The sequence below is a fragment of the Elephas maximus genome, chromosome 3 (assembly GCF_024166365.1).
Source record: "Elephas maximus indicus isolate mEleMax1 chromosome 3, mEleMax1 primary haplotype, whole genome shotgun sequence".
NCBI lineage: Eukaryota > Metazoa > Chordata > Mammalia > Proboscidea > Elephantidae > Elephas > Elephas maximus.
In genome coordinates, this window is record NC_064821.1 from 73558599 (window position 1) to 73573707 (window position 15109).

The 15109-nt window shown below is 54.5% G+C and overlaps 1 protein-coding gene across 3 annotated transcripts in view; it reads left to right on the top strand.

Annotated features, from left to right (window-relative positions):
- KIAA1522 (KIAA1522 ortholog) overlaps positions 1–15109 on the top strand; it is a 32380-nt gene that overhangs the window by 12114 nt on the left and 5157 nt on the right. For 2 of the 3 annotated variants that reach the window (XM_049878644.1, XM_049878646.1), the window contains exons 2-6: positions 10098–10268; positions 10360–10415; positions 11278–11401; positions 12203–12319; positions 12404–14953. In XM_049878644.1, the coding sequence (XP_049734601.1) occupies positions 10098–10268; positions 10360–10415; positions 11278–11401; positions 12203–12319; positions 12404–14953 (3018 nt within the window). Of the gene's footprint in view, positions 1–7943; positions 8162–10097; positions 10269–10359; positions 10416–11277; positions 11402–12202; positions 12320–12403; positions 14954–15109 lie in introns of those variants that run through there. The other variant, XM_049878645.1, reaches the window with a different exon arrangement.

The following is a 15109-nucleotide window of genomic DNA, read 5'->3' on the forward strand; positions in this document are numbered from 1 at the left end:
CCAGAGAAGAGGGGCTTGTCCAAGCCCATTTGCCTGTGATGGTTTGAGGAATAATAATGATAAAACAACAGGAAAAGGGGGTAAATTCAGTTCTGGGAGGGTCTCTGAGGATTCCTGGTAAGGTGAGCATTGATGAGTGACTTTAGGACCTTTAGTTATTCTCCCTGCCCCAGACCCTGAAATCCGTGTTGTGCTCTCCTGTCTCTCCTTCCAGAATCCATTCTCAGATGTGGTACTGGGGCTTTTCATCTGCTCTATGATGGCCCCTTTGATCTCATGGTTTCCTGAGAACCAACTGTGGGCCCCAACTTGTGATCATTTGTGGTTGGGGAGGGAGAGGATAAGAGAGCTGTGCTTATAGTCTCCTGTCCACTGGCCCTTAAGGAGATGGGAAGGATCCTCTTGAACTGGGGCCTGGGGCTGCTAGCAACCTTTGTGCACCTCTAGCCCCTGCTGCAACTCAGGGGCCAACCAGGCTTCAAGGTGTTCTTAAAGAACCAGAGAGCAATGTCAAGGCAACAGAGAAGTAAGCGTGGGGACTGGGGATCTTCTAGGCAATGTGTTAAAAGGCTTCTTGGTTGGGGCCGGCTTTAGAAAGCTGAAGAGGTGGTCTTTGGTTTTTGAAGTAACTGCAGGATTGGTATTAGTGCTGAATTGTTGGTTGATTAAATGAGAACATGGCTGGGAATGTGTTTTAGCTGTGAAGTGTGGTCTTGAGCAAAGACTTCGAGGTTGGAAAGAAAAGTAGTGGAGATTCCTTTCTTGTGCCTAGGAGGAAAAGAGGTTCCATAGTGAATGCAAACTTCACTCCCTTTGGTTATAATTTCTGCGGAGAGTTCTAAGCCCTCTCCAGGCTCAGTCTCTGCTGTCACAGGCCTTGTGTGGCCATTGGGGCTTGAATATTACTCATTCGATTACTCATTTAAGGGGATGAGGGAGAGAATGGAAGTCAGGCAGGGAGGGCTGGAGTCTGCAGGGCACAGGGAACCAGTGAAGGTGTTCGAGCAAGGGAGGGGCCTGCGAAAGTGGTGTGTTAGGAAGATGGCTCCAGGGTGGGGCCAGGTGCAGACAGGACAGGGGGTGGAGTGGTGAGAGTGGAGGCTCAGAGAGCAGTCCAGAGGCTGTTGCTGTAATCCAGGGGAGAGGTGATGAGGTGAAGGCTGGGGCCAGGGTGGAGGTTATGGGAGTGGAGAGGAGTGACAGCTGAAGAGAGTCAGTGGAGGAGATGGCAGAATCGATAGGACCTGGAACCTGGCATTGATCTGGAAGCCCTGGTGGCGTAGTGGTTAAGTGCTATGGCTGGTAACCAAGAGGTCGGCAGTTCAAATCCTCCAGGCCCTCCTTGGAAACTCTATGGGGCAGTTCTACTGTGTCCTGTAGGGTCACTATGAGTCGGAATGGACGGTAGTGGTTTTTTTTAGTGGGTTTGGGATTGATATGATGTTGGGGATAAGGGTGAAAGAGGTCTGTGCTTTTTGGCTGGGAGATGGTAGCAGACATAATAATGATGATAATAAGGCACTTCATTTATTAGCGGGGCCCTTTGCTCACCCCTTTATATCAATTAATTCATTTGTCCTTCAACAGCCCAACAAACTAGAAGATATTATTCCCCATTTTACAGATGAGGAAGCCGGAACTCAGAGAAGTGAAATCATTTGCCACCCTGCAAAGAGGTGGCAGGCAGCCCTGAACTTCAAACCCAAGTCTGTCAGATTCCAAAGTTTGTGCCCTTTACCAGTTTAGGGGTGAGGGGTTTCATCAATGACAGAGGGGCTGGCGGGCCCTCCGGGCAAAGAAAGCCTGAGTCTTTGGGGGATTTAGACTATGTTAGGGAGCATAAGTGGTGTAAACAGTGTGGGGAGGGTCAAGGATTGGGACCAAGTTTTATGTCCCTTAGGACTCAGAGAGGGAGCAGGTGGGAAGCAGGAGGGGGAAACTGGGATTCAAAGAAGGGTTGGTTAGTTGGAACAAATGCCCTGGGAGGGTAGGAAAGGGTGAGGGTAGATGAAGAGAGGCTACATTATTGCTGGGAGGACACTGTAACTTGCCTGAATTATTTGGCCTTGGTTCTTGGGAATCCAACCCAACACTCTTCTCCCTAGACCAGCGGGGTGCTTGATCTGGGGCAGGTTGAGGGAATGGTGGAGTATGCATTGGGAGCCCAGGAGCACCCCTTATCCATCCCCCTTCTCCTATTCCCACAAAACACGCTCACCAGCTTTACAGACCTCTTTGAGGCTAGGTTTGTTGTTCCCATTTTGCAGATGGGGCTCAGGGAGGGGAAGGGTGTAAATTGTTGATGGAATTAGTTATCTCTTCCCCTGTCTCTGGACCTGGAAGGCTTAGGGTCTTTGGTAGGTCCCACAGCTGAGGGAAGTCCCCTCACCTCCAGCTTCTCTATGTCTTTACCCCTTTCCTAGGTGGAGATTTGTGACCAGATGCATGTCCAGACTTGCTTGTGGGAGTCCTGGGCTTCCAGATAACGGGCTGGCCCAGCCTTCTCTGGTCTGAGGGATCTGAGATAAGCTGAACATTGGGGTCCCAGGCACTGACCCAGAGTGGGGAACCACCGCCTTCCTTCCAGAGGCAGAGTCATATATGGTGAGGGCTCCCTAGAAACCATCTCTCCAACCCTCCCACCTCACAGATGCAGAAACTGAGGCCCAGAAAAGGGCAGTGCAGCTAGAGCTTAAACCTAGGATTGATTTCCAGGGTAGTACTCCCTCTACTTCACCCACTTGAGGATATCTGCTCTGGGCTAGGGATTCCCTTCGCTCCCTAAAAGGGAGTTTAGGACTGTCAGATTGGTGGTGGCAGTGATGGTGGTGGTGTGCGTGTGTGGGGGGGGGGGGTCACTGAGAGATAGGGAGCTTATGTTAAGTGTCCCTTATCAGACCTTATCTTAATGGTCCTTAACTCCACTTGAGATTGGAAGAGAGCTCTGGAAGTGGGCAGGAGAGGAGGGTGCTAGTGGCTTGGGAAGAACAAGGTTTTGCAGCTGGTTAGAACTGGACTCACACCCTGACTGTGCCATTACCAGCTGTGTGACCTTGGTCAAGTCACTGACCCTCAGGGAGTGCCTCTGTATGGTGAGGGGGATTTAGTGACACAGCATGTGTCTCAATTCGTGCTCAGTAAATGCCGGTTTATTATCATTATTTTGTAAGTGGAAAGGCAGAAGGATCTGAGAGGACCCTTTATCTATCCCCCACCCCCACCCCCTGAGGATGGAGGCTCCCTGTGATTATAACAGGTGGACCATACCTTTGTGTTTACTGTTGGTTGCATGGCTTCCTTTAACTGTCCTGGGCACTCTGTGGGCACTTCCTGGATGGTGCAAATGGTTAATGCACTTGGCTGCTAGCTGAAAAGTTGGAGGTCACCCAGAGTGCCTCAGAAGAAAGGCCTGGCAATCTGCTTCCCCCAAATCAGACATTGTAAACCCTATGAATCACCATAAGTTGGTACTGGTAGGTAGTCTGTGAGGTGGGTATTTGGCCCACCTTACAGTGAGGAGACTGGGGCCAGTAAACCCATTGCTGTTGAGTCAATTCTGATTTGTAGTGACCCTGTAGGACAGTGTAGAACTGCCCTATAGGGTTTTCAAGGTTGTAAACTTTACAGAAACAGACTGCCACATCTTTCTGTTAAGGAGCAGCTGGTAGTTTTGAACCACTGACCTTTGGGTTAGCCACTGAGCACTTAACTTAACCACTTTGCTACCAGGGCTCTTGACTGAGGTCCAGAGAGGCTGATTCCTTTGTCCAAGGCCTGGAATCCAGACCTCCTGACTCCTAGCCCCCTCCTCTCCTGGCTTCAGTAAGATGGGGATAATCATGTCTTGAAGGAACAAAGGAAAGGGTTTTGGAGAGTCAGAATTGCATCCTGGCGGAAAGGGATTATGATGTCATTGTCAGGAGCAAATTCTGCCCCAGAACTCGTTAGAACGTTTATTAATATTATTGTTGTTAGGTGCCCTCGAGTAGGTTCCTAATTCCTCCCCTTGCCACTGCCCTCCCCCCGGGGCTCCCGGTGAGATGGGATCCTCCCCTCCCTGGATGGGCACTCCCTGCCCCCCCCCCAGTGTTTACCTTAGAACTGGCTTGTCTGCCCCCGCTAGGGTGGGACTCTACACAGAGGAAGGAAGGAAGGGGATTCTCCTTCTGTTGGGGTGGGGTGCAGAGCTCCCACCTCTTTGGTCAGGGATCGAGGCAGTGGCCCCCCTTCCTATTAACTTCTCCAGACTCAGGATCACCAGGCCATTTGGAGTGAGACCCGAGTTCAAATGTGGACATGCTACTTCCTGGCTGGGCGACCTTGGGCAAGTCAGTTAGTTTCCCTTGAGCCTGTTTGTGCTGTTTGGTGAAAAGGGGATTTCACATGTACCTTTCAGGTTTCCTGTTAGGAATACCTATTAAGGGTTCTTGCAGACAGTAGAAGAGAAAGTGTGTCAGAAGAAAAAGTGTTTCCAGAACTGGAAAGCACGTCTCCTGAAAGCTTTTGTTATGCTCATTTCTTCTTATTTGTGAGCATAAAATCTACGTACACTCTAAAGTCTCATACCTCTAGACCCCAGCCCCATCTATACCTTCACTTGTCCACCTGTATGGTGAGAGGTTGAAACTAGGGGTCCCTGAACTCTGAGTCCTGGCTCCTTGGCTGGCCAGAGGCAGTCAAGACAGGAGCAGGGGTTGGGGGCGGGGTCGGCCCTGAGGGTTCCAGCTACTGAGAGAGGCCACCTGGACAGCTGTGCCCTACCCCCCTCATTCCTCTCCCCTGAGTCAGGCCTGCACTGCTGTGGGCGTTCCACCACCCCGCCCCTTGCTTGCTTTGGAATGGGGCAGGTTGGGGCCTCACCCCATAGAGGATGTTGCCAAGACTGTGTACGCGTGCGCACGTGGCCTTGAGGGATGGAGGTTCCCTCCCCCATTCTCTATCCCCAGGCACAGGAAAGCCCCACAGTGGTGGATACACACACCTGCTTTCCATGCACACGCTGCCACCTGGCAGGGCCCTGTGTGGGTCTTTGCAGCTGGGCTTGTGGTTGAGGAGGGCATGGACTAGGGCGTCCTTAGTGCTTTGTGGGTGTGCTTGTGAGAGTGCAAACCTGTGGAAGTGGCCGTAGTGGGGCATTCTGGAAGTACGTGCCGTGTACCTGCCCTGGTGGGCTATACCAGTACGTGCTGTGTACCTGCCCTGGTGGACTAGACCAGAGCTCAGGAACTTGTTCGGGTGCTTCCTGATACGTCCTGCTGTTGTGGGGCGTGGTGGGAGCAGGGTGTCTTCTCAGATCCAGGAAGCTTCCTTCCTCAGGCTTCCTGGTGAGCTTTCCTTTATGGCTTCAGCCTCAGGCTGTACCCCTGAACTGTGTCAAGGCAGAAAGCCCTGGCACATGGGCTCTAAGTGTGGCGTTGAGCAAAGTCTTTCCACTCTGGCTTCAGTTTCTTTTCTGTGAGGTGCCCACCGCCATCTTAAACTCTGAGGTTGCTGAGCCCCTCCCCAAACAAGCCTCAGGTTTGTAGACCTGTGTGTGAGGTGGCTCAGGGAGGCATCCTACTTCAGCTAGGCTGTTGGTAGTTGGGGGGAAGGGCGTTGCCAGGGCAACCAGATGTTATCAAGTGCTAGAGCCTTGGATCATGATGGAGAGTTTGCAGCTGTGGCCCTGAATGCCAGCTGTGGGCCTGGGACTTTAGACGAGCTGAGGTTCCCTGCCCTGACTTAGCAGGAGCTCAGTCCTTGGTTTCCCTGGTTTGGGGGGAAGCTGAGGGTGACTGTTCTGTGTGGTTAAAGGCTCCAGCTTTGGAGCCTGCCAGAGCTTGGGAAGTCACCTAATTCTCTGAGCCTCACAGGTCCCTGATCAATGACTAGGCCTGCCTTGAAGGGCGCTTGTAGGATCCATGAGGGCAGAGACTGCGTTTTGCCCTCCACCGACACCTGGCACGGTGCCTGGCAAGAGTTCATCACCCTGGAAGTATCAGTCTGCTGCTCTTTTCTGTCTGTGTGGGACTAGAAAGAGGGGTGGATGTGTCTGTCCTCAGAGGCGTAGGGAAGGATGTGGTCAAGGCACCTCCAGTTTGAAGGTATGGTAGGGTCCCTCGACCCTTCTCTGGAAGAGAGATCAGGTTGGTACACGGTGGACAATGCACGACTTTGGGACTCAGGTTGTCCGGAGTGTAAATGATGCCCTACCACTTACCAGCCCTATAATGCTTGCCCTCTCTGGCCTCCATTTCCTCATCTGTAAAATGGGGATAAAACTGACTACTTCTTAGGGTTGTTGTTTAGATGTTAGTGTGATTGTGGACGTACACTACCCAGCTCCACAAATCTTTGTCCTCAGCTGTGTACTTGAGTGTAGAGTGGTCTCTGAGGTGGGAAGGAGCTGCAGAGGGGTCTTGTCTTTCAGCGTGGGGGCCACTGTGAATCCTTAGATCCCTAGGGATTCAGAAGGGTGCTGTGAGGGAGGGGTAGTCTTAGTCGAGTTTGGAGTACAGCACTTTATAGTTAACTGCTTCCTCTACAGTCTCAGCTACGCTTCTCAGAGTTGGTAGAGGGATCTTTTTAATGATGTCACTATCCAGCATAAACCCTGAGTGACTGACCTCATGGGACTCTTTGAATAAAATCCAGTCTGTTCGGAGGCCTAGGGGCCCTACCTGACTTGGCTCCTGCCCTCCTCTGGCCACATCTCCTGCCATCCTCTCCTTGGCTTACCAAGCTCCAGTCATACTGGCCTTCTCTCTGTCCCTGGAAACCTGCCGCTCCTGCCTCTGGGCCTGGTTCCCTCTGCCTGGAAGGCTCTGCCCCCGTCCCTTCTTATGGCTGCTGAGGCCTCAGTTCAAATGCCCTTTCCTTAGAGGCTTTCCTTGACTACCTATCTAAAGGTACCCCCTTCTTGTCCCAGCTCTTTGTTTTTCAGTCTTCATTATCTGAAATTTTATTGTTAGTTTATCTCATTCATGTATTCATCAAATAGTTATTAAGCTCATAGCATGTAGCAGGCACTGATTTAGGCGCTGGGGATATGCTGGTGAACAAGACAAAGTTCTCAGCTATAGCCCCTGATAAATAATAAATACTTGCTGATTGAATGGTTACAACAGTCTTATAAAGAAATGAGTTATTGGCCTTGTTTTTCCCATGAGGTCATGGTTTGTGCATGCTGGAGCTGAATTTAAACCTGGACCTGACTTCCCTTCCAGTGTTTCCCCTTCCCCTGCTTTCTGCCCTCACTTTGAGTTGTTTTTTGGTTTTTCTCTTCTCCCTGGCTAGTGATCCAGCACAGAGTCACCGAGTGACAGAATGAGGCCAATGGGGAAAATTCTGGACTAGGGGACTAGAAGGTCCGCATTCAAGTCCTACCTTTGCTGTGTGACCTTGGAGAGTTCACCGTGCTGCTCTGAGCCTCTGATGTCACATTGCCAAAGTGGGAAGAAAGTCCTTTGGAAAGTGTGGGGCTGAACACATCAGCCACTGTGATTTCATTCTGGGGACTTCTCTAGATGACTAGTACTGTGTCCCGGGCCAGACCCCATCCCTTCAGGAACCTCTGCCTATGGCCCTGCCATCCCCACAGGTAGCCTTAGGCTCCTGTCTGGCTGCTCCATGTTTTAAGCTTCTTCCCCAGGGAATACTCATCAGCCAGGAGGGCCTGGTGGGGGCACTATGCCAAGCCTAGTCTGGTAGTCCCTCCACCCACCATCTGTCAGCCGGGACCCCTGCCTTAGCTCTGGCTCCTGAATATTTAGACATAGGACTTGGGGACAGGGTAGTGGTCCACCACTGGAATTGAGCATCTTCTGACCTGGTGGTCTTACTCTCTCCAGAGCAGGGCATGCACAGACCCTGGGCCTCAGTTTCTCTCATAGTCTGGGGGATTCATGTGTCCCTACACTTCCCTTGCGGGGCGGGGTCAGTGGGTGGGCGGGATCAGTGGGAAGGTGGGAGGAGGACTGGAGAGCAGCCCCTCCCCCTTCTCTGTCTGGAGCCGGTGCTTTGCCGGGGCGGGCAGGCTTGCAGCCCCTTAGTGCTGGGTGGTGGTGAAAGCGCCACCCGGTGTTCTCGAATAGATAGGGGAACGTCTCCGGTGGCACTGCAGTCATGGTGGTATTCCTGGGCCGCCACCTCCCGGCGCTTCTTGGGCTCTTTAAGAAGAAGGGTGAGTGCATGTGGCTAGAGGGGGAGAGGCGGGGAGCCCCAACACCCTTGTTTACCAGACTCTTATGTAAAATAGGGGATCAAGGCCAGGAAAGGGTAATGGGATGGGGCATGGGGTTAATAATGAGGCCAGAGTCCCCCGCTGGCCGCCTTGCCTTTGTGCCGCTTTGTTGCTGCCTTTGTCTGGGCCCTGCGTGTGCTTGCGAGGATGGGCCCAGGTGTCACTGACCTTGAAGCCTGCAGCCTCAGGTGTCATTGACCTTGAAGCCTGCAGCCTCAGAGGAGACTGCCTTCCCCCCCTGGTACCCACGCTTGACTGGGTACAGCCCAGTACCCCAGGCCAGAGAGGTAGATGGCCCCCTTCCTCAGCCAGCCTACTGTGTGGGCAGGATTGGATGTGGGGAGCAGGGAGGAAAGTTGGGGAGCTGGGTCAGTGAAATCATGTGTTTAGAGGCATGGGGGGTAGAGAAGTTTTGGAGAAAGGGGCTTTTGCCCACTTCTTTCTCCTAGGAACTGGGCTTTCAGGCCTGGACTAAGATGTCGGGGCCAGAGCTTATTGGGTTTTGGGAGGCAGAGGGGTCCCCAGTCAGCATGATCGAGGAGCCACCTCTGGAAACCCTGAGTTCAGACCTGGCTCTCCCTGACTCCAATTTGCTGGGTGATGTTAGGCAAGGCCTTTCCTCTTTCTGAGCCTGTCCCCACTTGTAAAGTAAGGGGATTGGGGAAGAAGATCTGCTGAGGGACCCCTTTGCTCTGACCTTGTAGGATAACTGCAGATTCCCTGGGGCGGAGCTCTGGCTGTTGACTAATGGGCTGAGGAAGGAGGAAAGGACAGGTGTCTGAACTGAAGTCCGTTCCTGGGGCGTGGCCCTTTAAAGGGCTTGTTTTGTTCCTGCTCCTCTACAAGGTGCTGCCAAGGTCACGTGACCCTCCCGGAGCTTTTGCTTATGTTGTGGGTTCCATTTAAAGGGGGGCTGGGGTTGCTAACTGCTGACACAGCTCCCCGGCACCCAGGATTAGATGACCAGTCCCCCCATGGGCGGGGCCTGTAACTAGATTCTTTGTAATGGATCCCTGGCTCCCCTGCACCAGGGGCCATGGGCCAGGGCCTTCAGTAGAGGGGGATACCTGGCACTGTTCCCCCAGGAGAAGCTGGATCTGCCTTGGCTGGGGTGGGGGGGGGCTGGGTCCTTCTTACTCCTTCCCCTGCCCATCCATCCACTAATGGGCAGCCACATGGGTGAGTAGAGGACCCAAGAGGCCATATCCCTGGTCTGTCCCTCCCTCCAGGATATTCTGGGAATCTGGTTGTAAACTCTGCTCGCCCCCACCCCTTCCAAGTTTCCCATGATGTCCTCTTCCTGGACCTGGGCCAAGGGGCTGTGTGGAAAAGATGGTCTGTTTCCTGTAAAGTGGCGCTTGGGGTCTAGAAACAGGAGAAATGTATTTGCTGTGAGCAGTGTGTTTATTAGGGGTGTCTGGCATGGGGCCAAGAGTGAGGTGTTGGTACACAGCTGTGTGCATACTTGGGTACTGTTCGTGTATGTACAGAACGGGGACCGTGGGGGTTGTGTATATATGCGAGGGCTGGCTGTGCCCTATGTGGGCCCCTTGTGTGGTATAAGTACACAGATGTGTTTATACTTGGGTGCTGTTTGTTGTGCTTATATGGTGGGCCTTGTGTGCCTATATGTGGTGCCCTTTATGGGGACCCTTGGGTGATGTGGGTGCTCAGAAACATATACACTTGGGCATAGTTTGTATATGTACATGGGGGCTGCGTGTATGCCCCAGAACTGTGAGTTGTATGTGAAGGTTGGGGGCTGTGGGTATTGCATATATGTGCAGGGACTGTGTGTTGTCTGGGGTCAGTGGGTGCCCTTGTTGTGGAGCCTGTGCCTTTGGGCCCTACTTCCCTTTGTCCTCTGTCCCACTAGGCTCTGCCAAGGCTGAGAGTGACAAACGTCTAAGTGCAGGGCCCGGCCAGGGGCCAGGGTCTGTTGTGGATGAGCACCAGGACAATGTCTTCTTCCCCAGTGGGCGACCACCTCACCTGGAGGAGCTGCATACGCAGGCCCAGGAGGGGCTCCGTTCCCTACAGCACCAAGGTAACCCCTTGCCCTTCACCTCCACCAGTGCTACCTTCTCAGCTCCCTGGGGCAGGGGCTTAGCCCAATGTACTTTTCTGGTGTCTTCCAGAAAAACAGAAGCTGAACAAGGCTGGCTGGGACCATGGAGATACCCAGAGCATTCAGGTGAGTACTGCCCCCCAGCTCAGTCCTGACTCTGCCCTTCCCTCCCTGCTTGATCTCTGGGTCTAGTTTCCTTCTTATATCCTGAAGGGGCTAGACTAGATGACCCCTGTAGGCTAGTCCAGACAGAGCTGCTCCAGCTGATGCTCCTCAGTACTAGATGATGTTGAGGGGGTGGGAGGAGAGGCGGGAGAAGACCTGTGAGTTAAAACTCAATGGTCAGGGCCACATAAACCACAGACTACATCAGCCCGAGACCAGAACAACTAGATGGTGCCTGGCTATAACCGATGACTGTCCTGGCAGGGAACACAACAGAGAACCCCTGAGGGAGCAGGAGAGCAGTGGGATGCAGACCCCAAATTCTCGTAAAAAGACCAGACTTAATGGTCTGACTGAGACTAGAAGGACCCTGGTGGTCATGGCCCCCAGACCTTCTCGTAGCCCAAGACAGGAACCATTTCCAAAGCCAACTCTTCAGACAGGGATTGGACTGGACAATGGGATGGAAAAAGATGCTGGTGAAGAATGAGCTTCTTGGATCAAGTAGACACTTGAGACTTTGTTGGCATCTCCTATCTGGAGGGGAGATGAGAGGGCAGAGGGGGTCAGAAGCTGACTGAATGGACACGAAAACAGAGAGTGGAGGGAAGGAGTGTGCTTTTTTATTAGGGGGAGAGCAATTAGGAGTATATAGCAAAGTGTATATAAATTTTTGTATGAGACTGACTTGATTTGTAAACTTTCACTTACAGCACAATTAAAAAAAAAAACAAAACAAAAAACTCAGTGGTCAGCCTCACCCAGGCCTCTGGGGTATCCTGTGGTTTGAGCCCAAAGCCTGACCCTTTTCTTTCCCCAAAAGTCCTCCCGGACGGGGCCAGATGAAGACAGCGTCTCCTTCTGCAGCCAGACCACATCCTACACGGCTGAGAGCTCCACAGCAGAGGACGCACTCTCCATCCGCTCAGAGATGATCCAGCGCAAAGGTGTCTGCTTGCCTGCCTGCCAGGATTCTTGAGCAGGAGTAGGGTGGGGGATTCCCATACCTGAAGTTTCCCAAGGCTCTGTGATGTGATTTAGTGAATTCAGGAAACACAGTACTATGTCCTGTTGGAGATCCATGATGCACATTGACTGCAAAGCAGCATGGTCAAGAATGTGTGCTCTAAAGTCAGGAAACCTCGGTTCAAGGCCTGGTGTTGCTATTACCAGCCGTGTGACCTTGGGCAAATCAGTAACCTCCCTGAGCTTTAGTTTGATGGTCTATAAAAATGGGGTTAATAAGAGCAGTACTTACCTCATTGGAATGAGTGCCAAGTGCTGAGCATGTTGACTAACAGTATAAAAACCAAACCCATTGCCACTCATTTCTGACTCATAGCAACACTATAGAACAGAGCTTTACTGCCCCATACAGTTTCCAAGGCTGTAAATCTTTATGGAAGCAGACTGCCACATCATTCTCCGGTGGAGCAGCTGGTGGATTTGAACCACTGCACTGACCTTTTGGTTAGCGACCAAGTGCTTAACCACTGCGCCACTGGGGCTCCTAACACCACAGTAGGCGCTCACTAAATGGAAATGATCATTATTGACCTGGTAAAGAAAGAAAAAACCTTCCCGAAAAGAAGCCTCTAGATTTGTTTATCCTAGCTTTGCCCACACCCACTTGAGTCTGGGAAGCCTTTTTTTGCAGAGCTTTTATTAATATTCCACAAAAGTAGCCATTCGCAGAATGTGCCCTGAGACCTGCTCTAACGGCTTTTCTCCCTTGGCCTGGCCTCTAGGCTCCACCTTCCGACCCCATGACTCATTTCCCAAATCATCCGGAAAGGCAGGGCGGCGGCGGCGAGAGCGGCGGAGCACCGTGCTGGGATTGCCACAGCATGTGCAGAAGGAACTTGGTGAGCCCTGGTCGGGGCCAGTGGTGGGTGAGAACCCTGACCACCCCTCTCTGTTGACCTCTGCCTCCGTCCTGTCTGTCCTAGGCCTGCGGAACAAACATGAGGGACCAGGTACTCCTCGGCCTCCTGGCCCCCGGGATGCTGTACGCATCCCCACAGTGGATGGCCGCTCGGCAGGCCTGGCCTCAGGGACGGGGGTCCGGGTGTCCCTGCAGGCGCTGGAGGTGGAGGCAGACACCAGTGCCGAGGCAGAGGCCATGCTGCAGCACCACATTGACCGTGTCTACCGGGATGATACCCTCATTGGCCGGTCCACGGGGGCCCGGGCCCCGCCACTGAACCGGCCCATGTCCCTGGCAGTGCCTGGGCTGACAGGAGGGGCGGGGCCTCCAGAGCCCCTAAGCCCAGCCATGTCCATCTCGCCCCAGGCCACCTACCTATCGAAGCTGATCCCACACGCAGTGTTGCCACCCACAGTGGATGTGGTGGCCCTGGGCCGCTGCAGCCTGCGCACACTGAGCCGCTGCAGCCTGCTCTCGGCCAGCCCAGCCTCCATCCGCTCGCTGGGCCGCTTCTCCTCAGCCTCGAGTCCACGGCCCCGCAGCCGCCACCCGTCCTCCTCCAGTGACACCTGGAGCCACTCTCAGTCCTCTGAGACCATTGTGTCTGATGGCTCCACTCTTTCCTCTAAGGGTGGCTCTGAGGGCCGGCCAGAGGGCTCTGTGGCTAGTACTAGTGTGACAGCCCCTCCCCAGGGGGGCAGTGGGAGGGGTTCTCCCAGTGGGGGCAGCACTGCTGAGGCCTCAGACACAGGCAGCATTCGGAGCAGTGGGCAGTTGTCTGGCCGGAGCGTGTCCCTGCGTAAGCTGAAGCGGCCCCCTGTACCCCCCCGCCGGACCTACTCACTCCATCAGCGGGGCTCAGCAGCCCCTGATGGGCCCTTGGGGTTGCCGCCCAAGCCTGAGAGGAAGCAGCAGCCACAGCTGCCTCGGCCTCCCACCACTGGTGGCTCAGAAGGGGTGGGGGCGGCACCCTGTCCACCCAGCTCAGCAGGCAGCTGGGTGCCTGGCTTATCTCCGGGTGGCTCCCGGCGTCCCCCACGCTCCCCAGAACGGACACTGTCACCCTCCAGTGGCTATTCAAGCCAAAGTGGTACCCCTACCCTTCCTCCCAAGGGTCTGACAGGTGCCCCCGCTTCCCCAGGCAAGGCCCAGCCCCCTAAGCCAGAGCGGGTCACTTCCCTGCGATCTCCTGGGGTCTCCGTCTCCTCCTCCCTCACTTCTTTGTGTTCCTCCTCCTCCGACCCAGTCCCCTCAGACCGATCTAGTTCACAGATGGTGACCACCCTGGGTGACAGGTTCGTCATACCTCCTCACCCCAAGGTGACTGCCCCCTTCTCCCCACCCCCCTCTAAGCCCAAGAGCCCTAACCAGGCTGCTTCCATTCTGGCTCCTGGGCCTGTCTCTACCACTGATGCCAGTCCTGAGTCCCCTCCCATTCCCCAGACATCTCTGACCACACCACAGGAGTCTTCTGTGGCCTCCAAAGACCAGTCACCCCCACCATCCCCACCCCCATCTTATCATCCACCCCCACCACCCACTAAGAAGCCAGAGGTAGTTGGGGAGGCTCTCTCTGCCCCTGAGACTACTGAGGAGCCCCTCCAAGATCCCAGCTGGCCCCCACCCCCGCCACCTGCACCTGAGGAGCAGGACCTGTCCATGGCTGACTTTCCCCCACCTGAGGAGGCTTTTTTCTCTCTGGCTGGCACTGAGCCTGCAGGCCCTTCAGAACCCTCAGAGCCTGCCAGCTCCCTGGCCGCTTTGCCCCCCTCAGCCACTATCTCTTCCCAGAGCCAGACTCACGGTACCCCAGAGCCTCCAGCTCCCCCAGCCCCACCTCCTGCTAGCTCTGCCCCAGGGCTTCTGGCCAAGCTTCCTCAGAAGGAACCGGTGGGCTGCAGCAAGAGCAGTGGGGCTTCCAGGGAGGACTCTGGTGCACCCCTGGTCACGCCCTCGCTCCTGCAGATGGTGCGGCTGCGCTCTGTGGGTGTACCCATAGGGGTTCCAACTCCAGCGTTGGGGCCATCGGCCCCCCAGAAGCCACTACGAAGGGCCCTGTCTGGGCGGGCCAGCCCGGGGTCTGCTCCCTCAGGGCTCCATGCTGCTGTCCGGCTCAAGGCCTCTAGTCTGGCTGCCAGTGAGGGCCTCTTAGGTACCCAGCCCAGTGGACCACCTGAAGCTGAGCCACGGCCTCCCCAGTCCCCTGCCTCTACAGCCAGCTTCATCTTCTCCAAGGGCACTAAGAAGCTGCAGCTGGAGAGGCCTGTGTCACCTGAGACCCAGGCTGACCTCCAGCGGAACCTGGTAGCCGAACTTCGGAGCATCTCGGAGCAGCGGCCGTCCCAGACCTCAAAGAAGCCACCTAAGGCTCCCCCTCCTGTGGCCCGCAAGCCCTCTGTGGGAGTTGCCCCACCTGCCTCCCCTAGCTTTCCTAGGGCCGAGCCCCTTAGTGCTCCTCCCACCAATGGGCTCCTTCATGCTGAGAACAGGACTAAAGGGGAGCTGGCAGAGAATGGAGGCCTTGTGCAGCTGGTGGGCCCAGAGGAACGGAAGCAGGGCCTCCCTGGCTCAGGTACAGTGGGCAGTGGTGGGGTGTGGGTCCCCTTACTGCAGATGGGAAATAAGTATCTGAAGGCCCACCATTTAGGGATTTGCTTCTTGGATCTTTAAGACTTGTCTGGTGTTAGGATGCCTGGGAAGGGTGAACTATCACGCTTGATGAGCTACA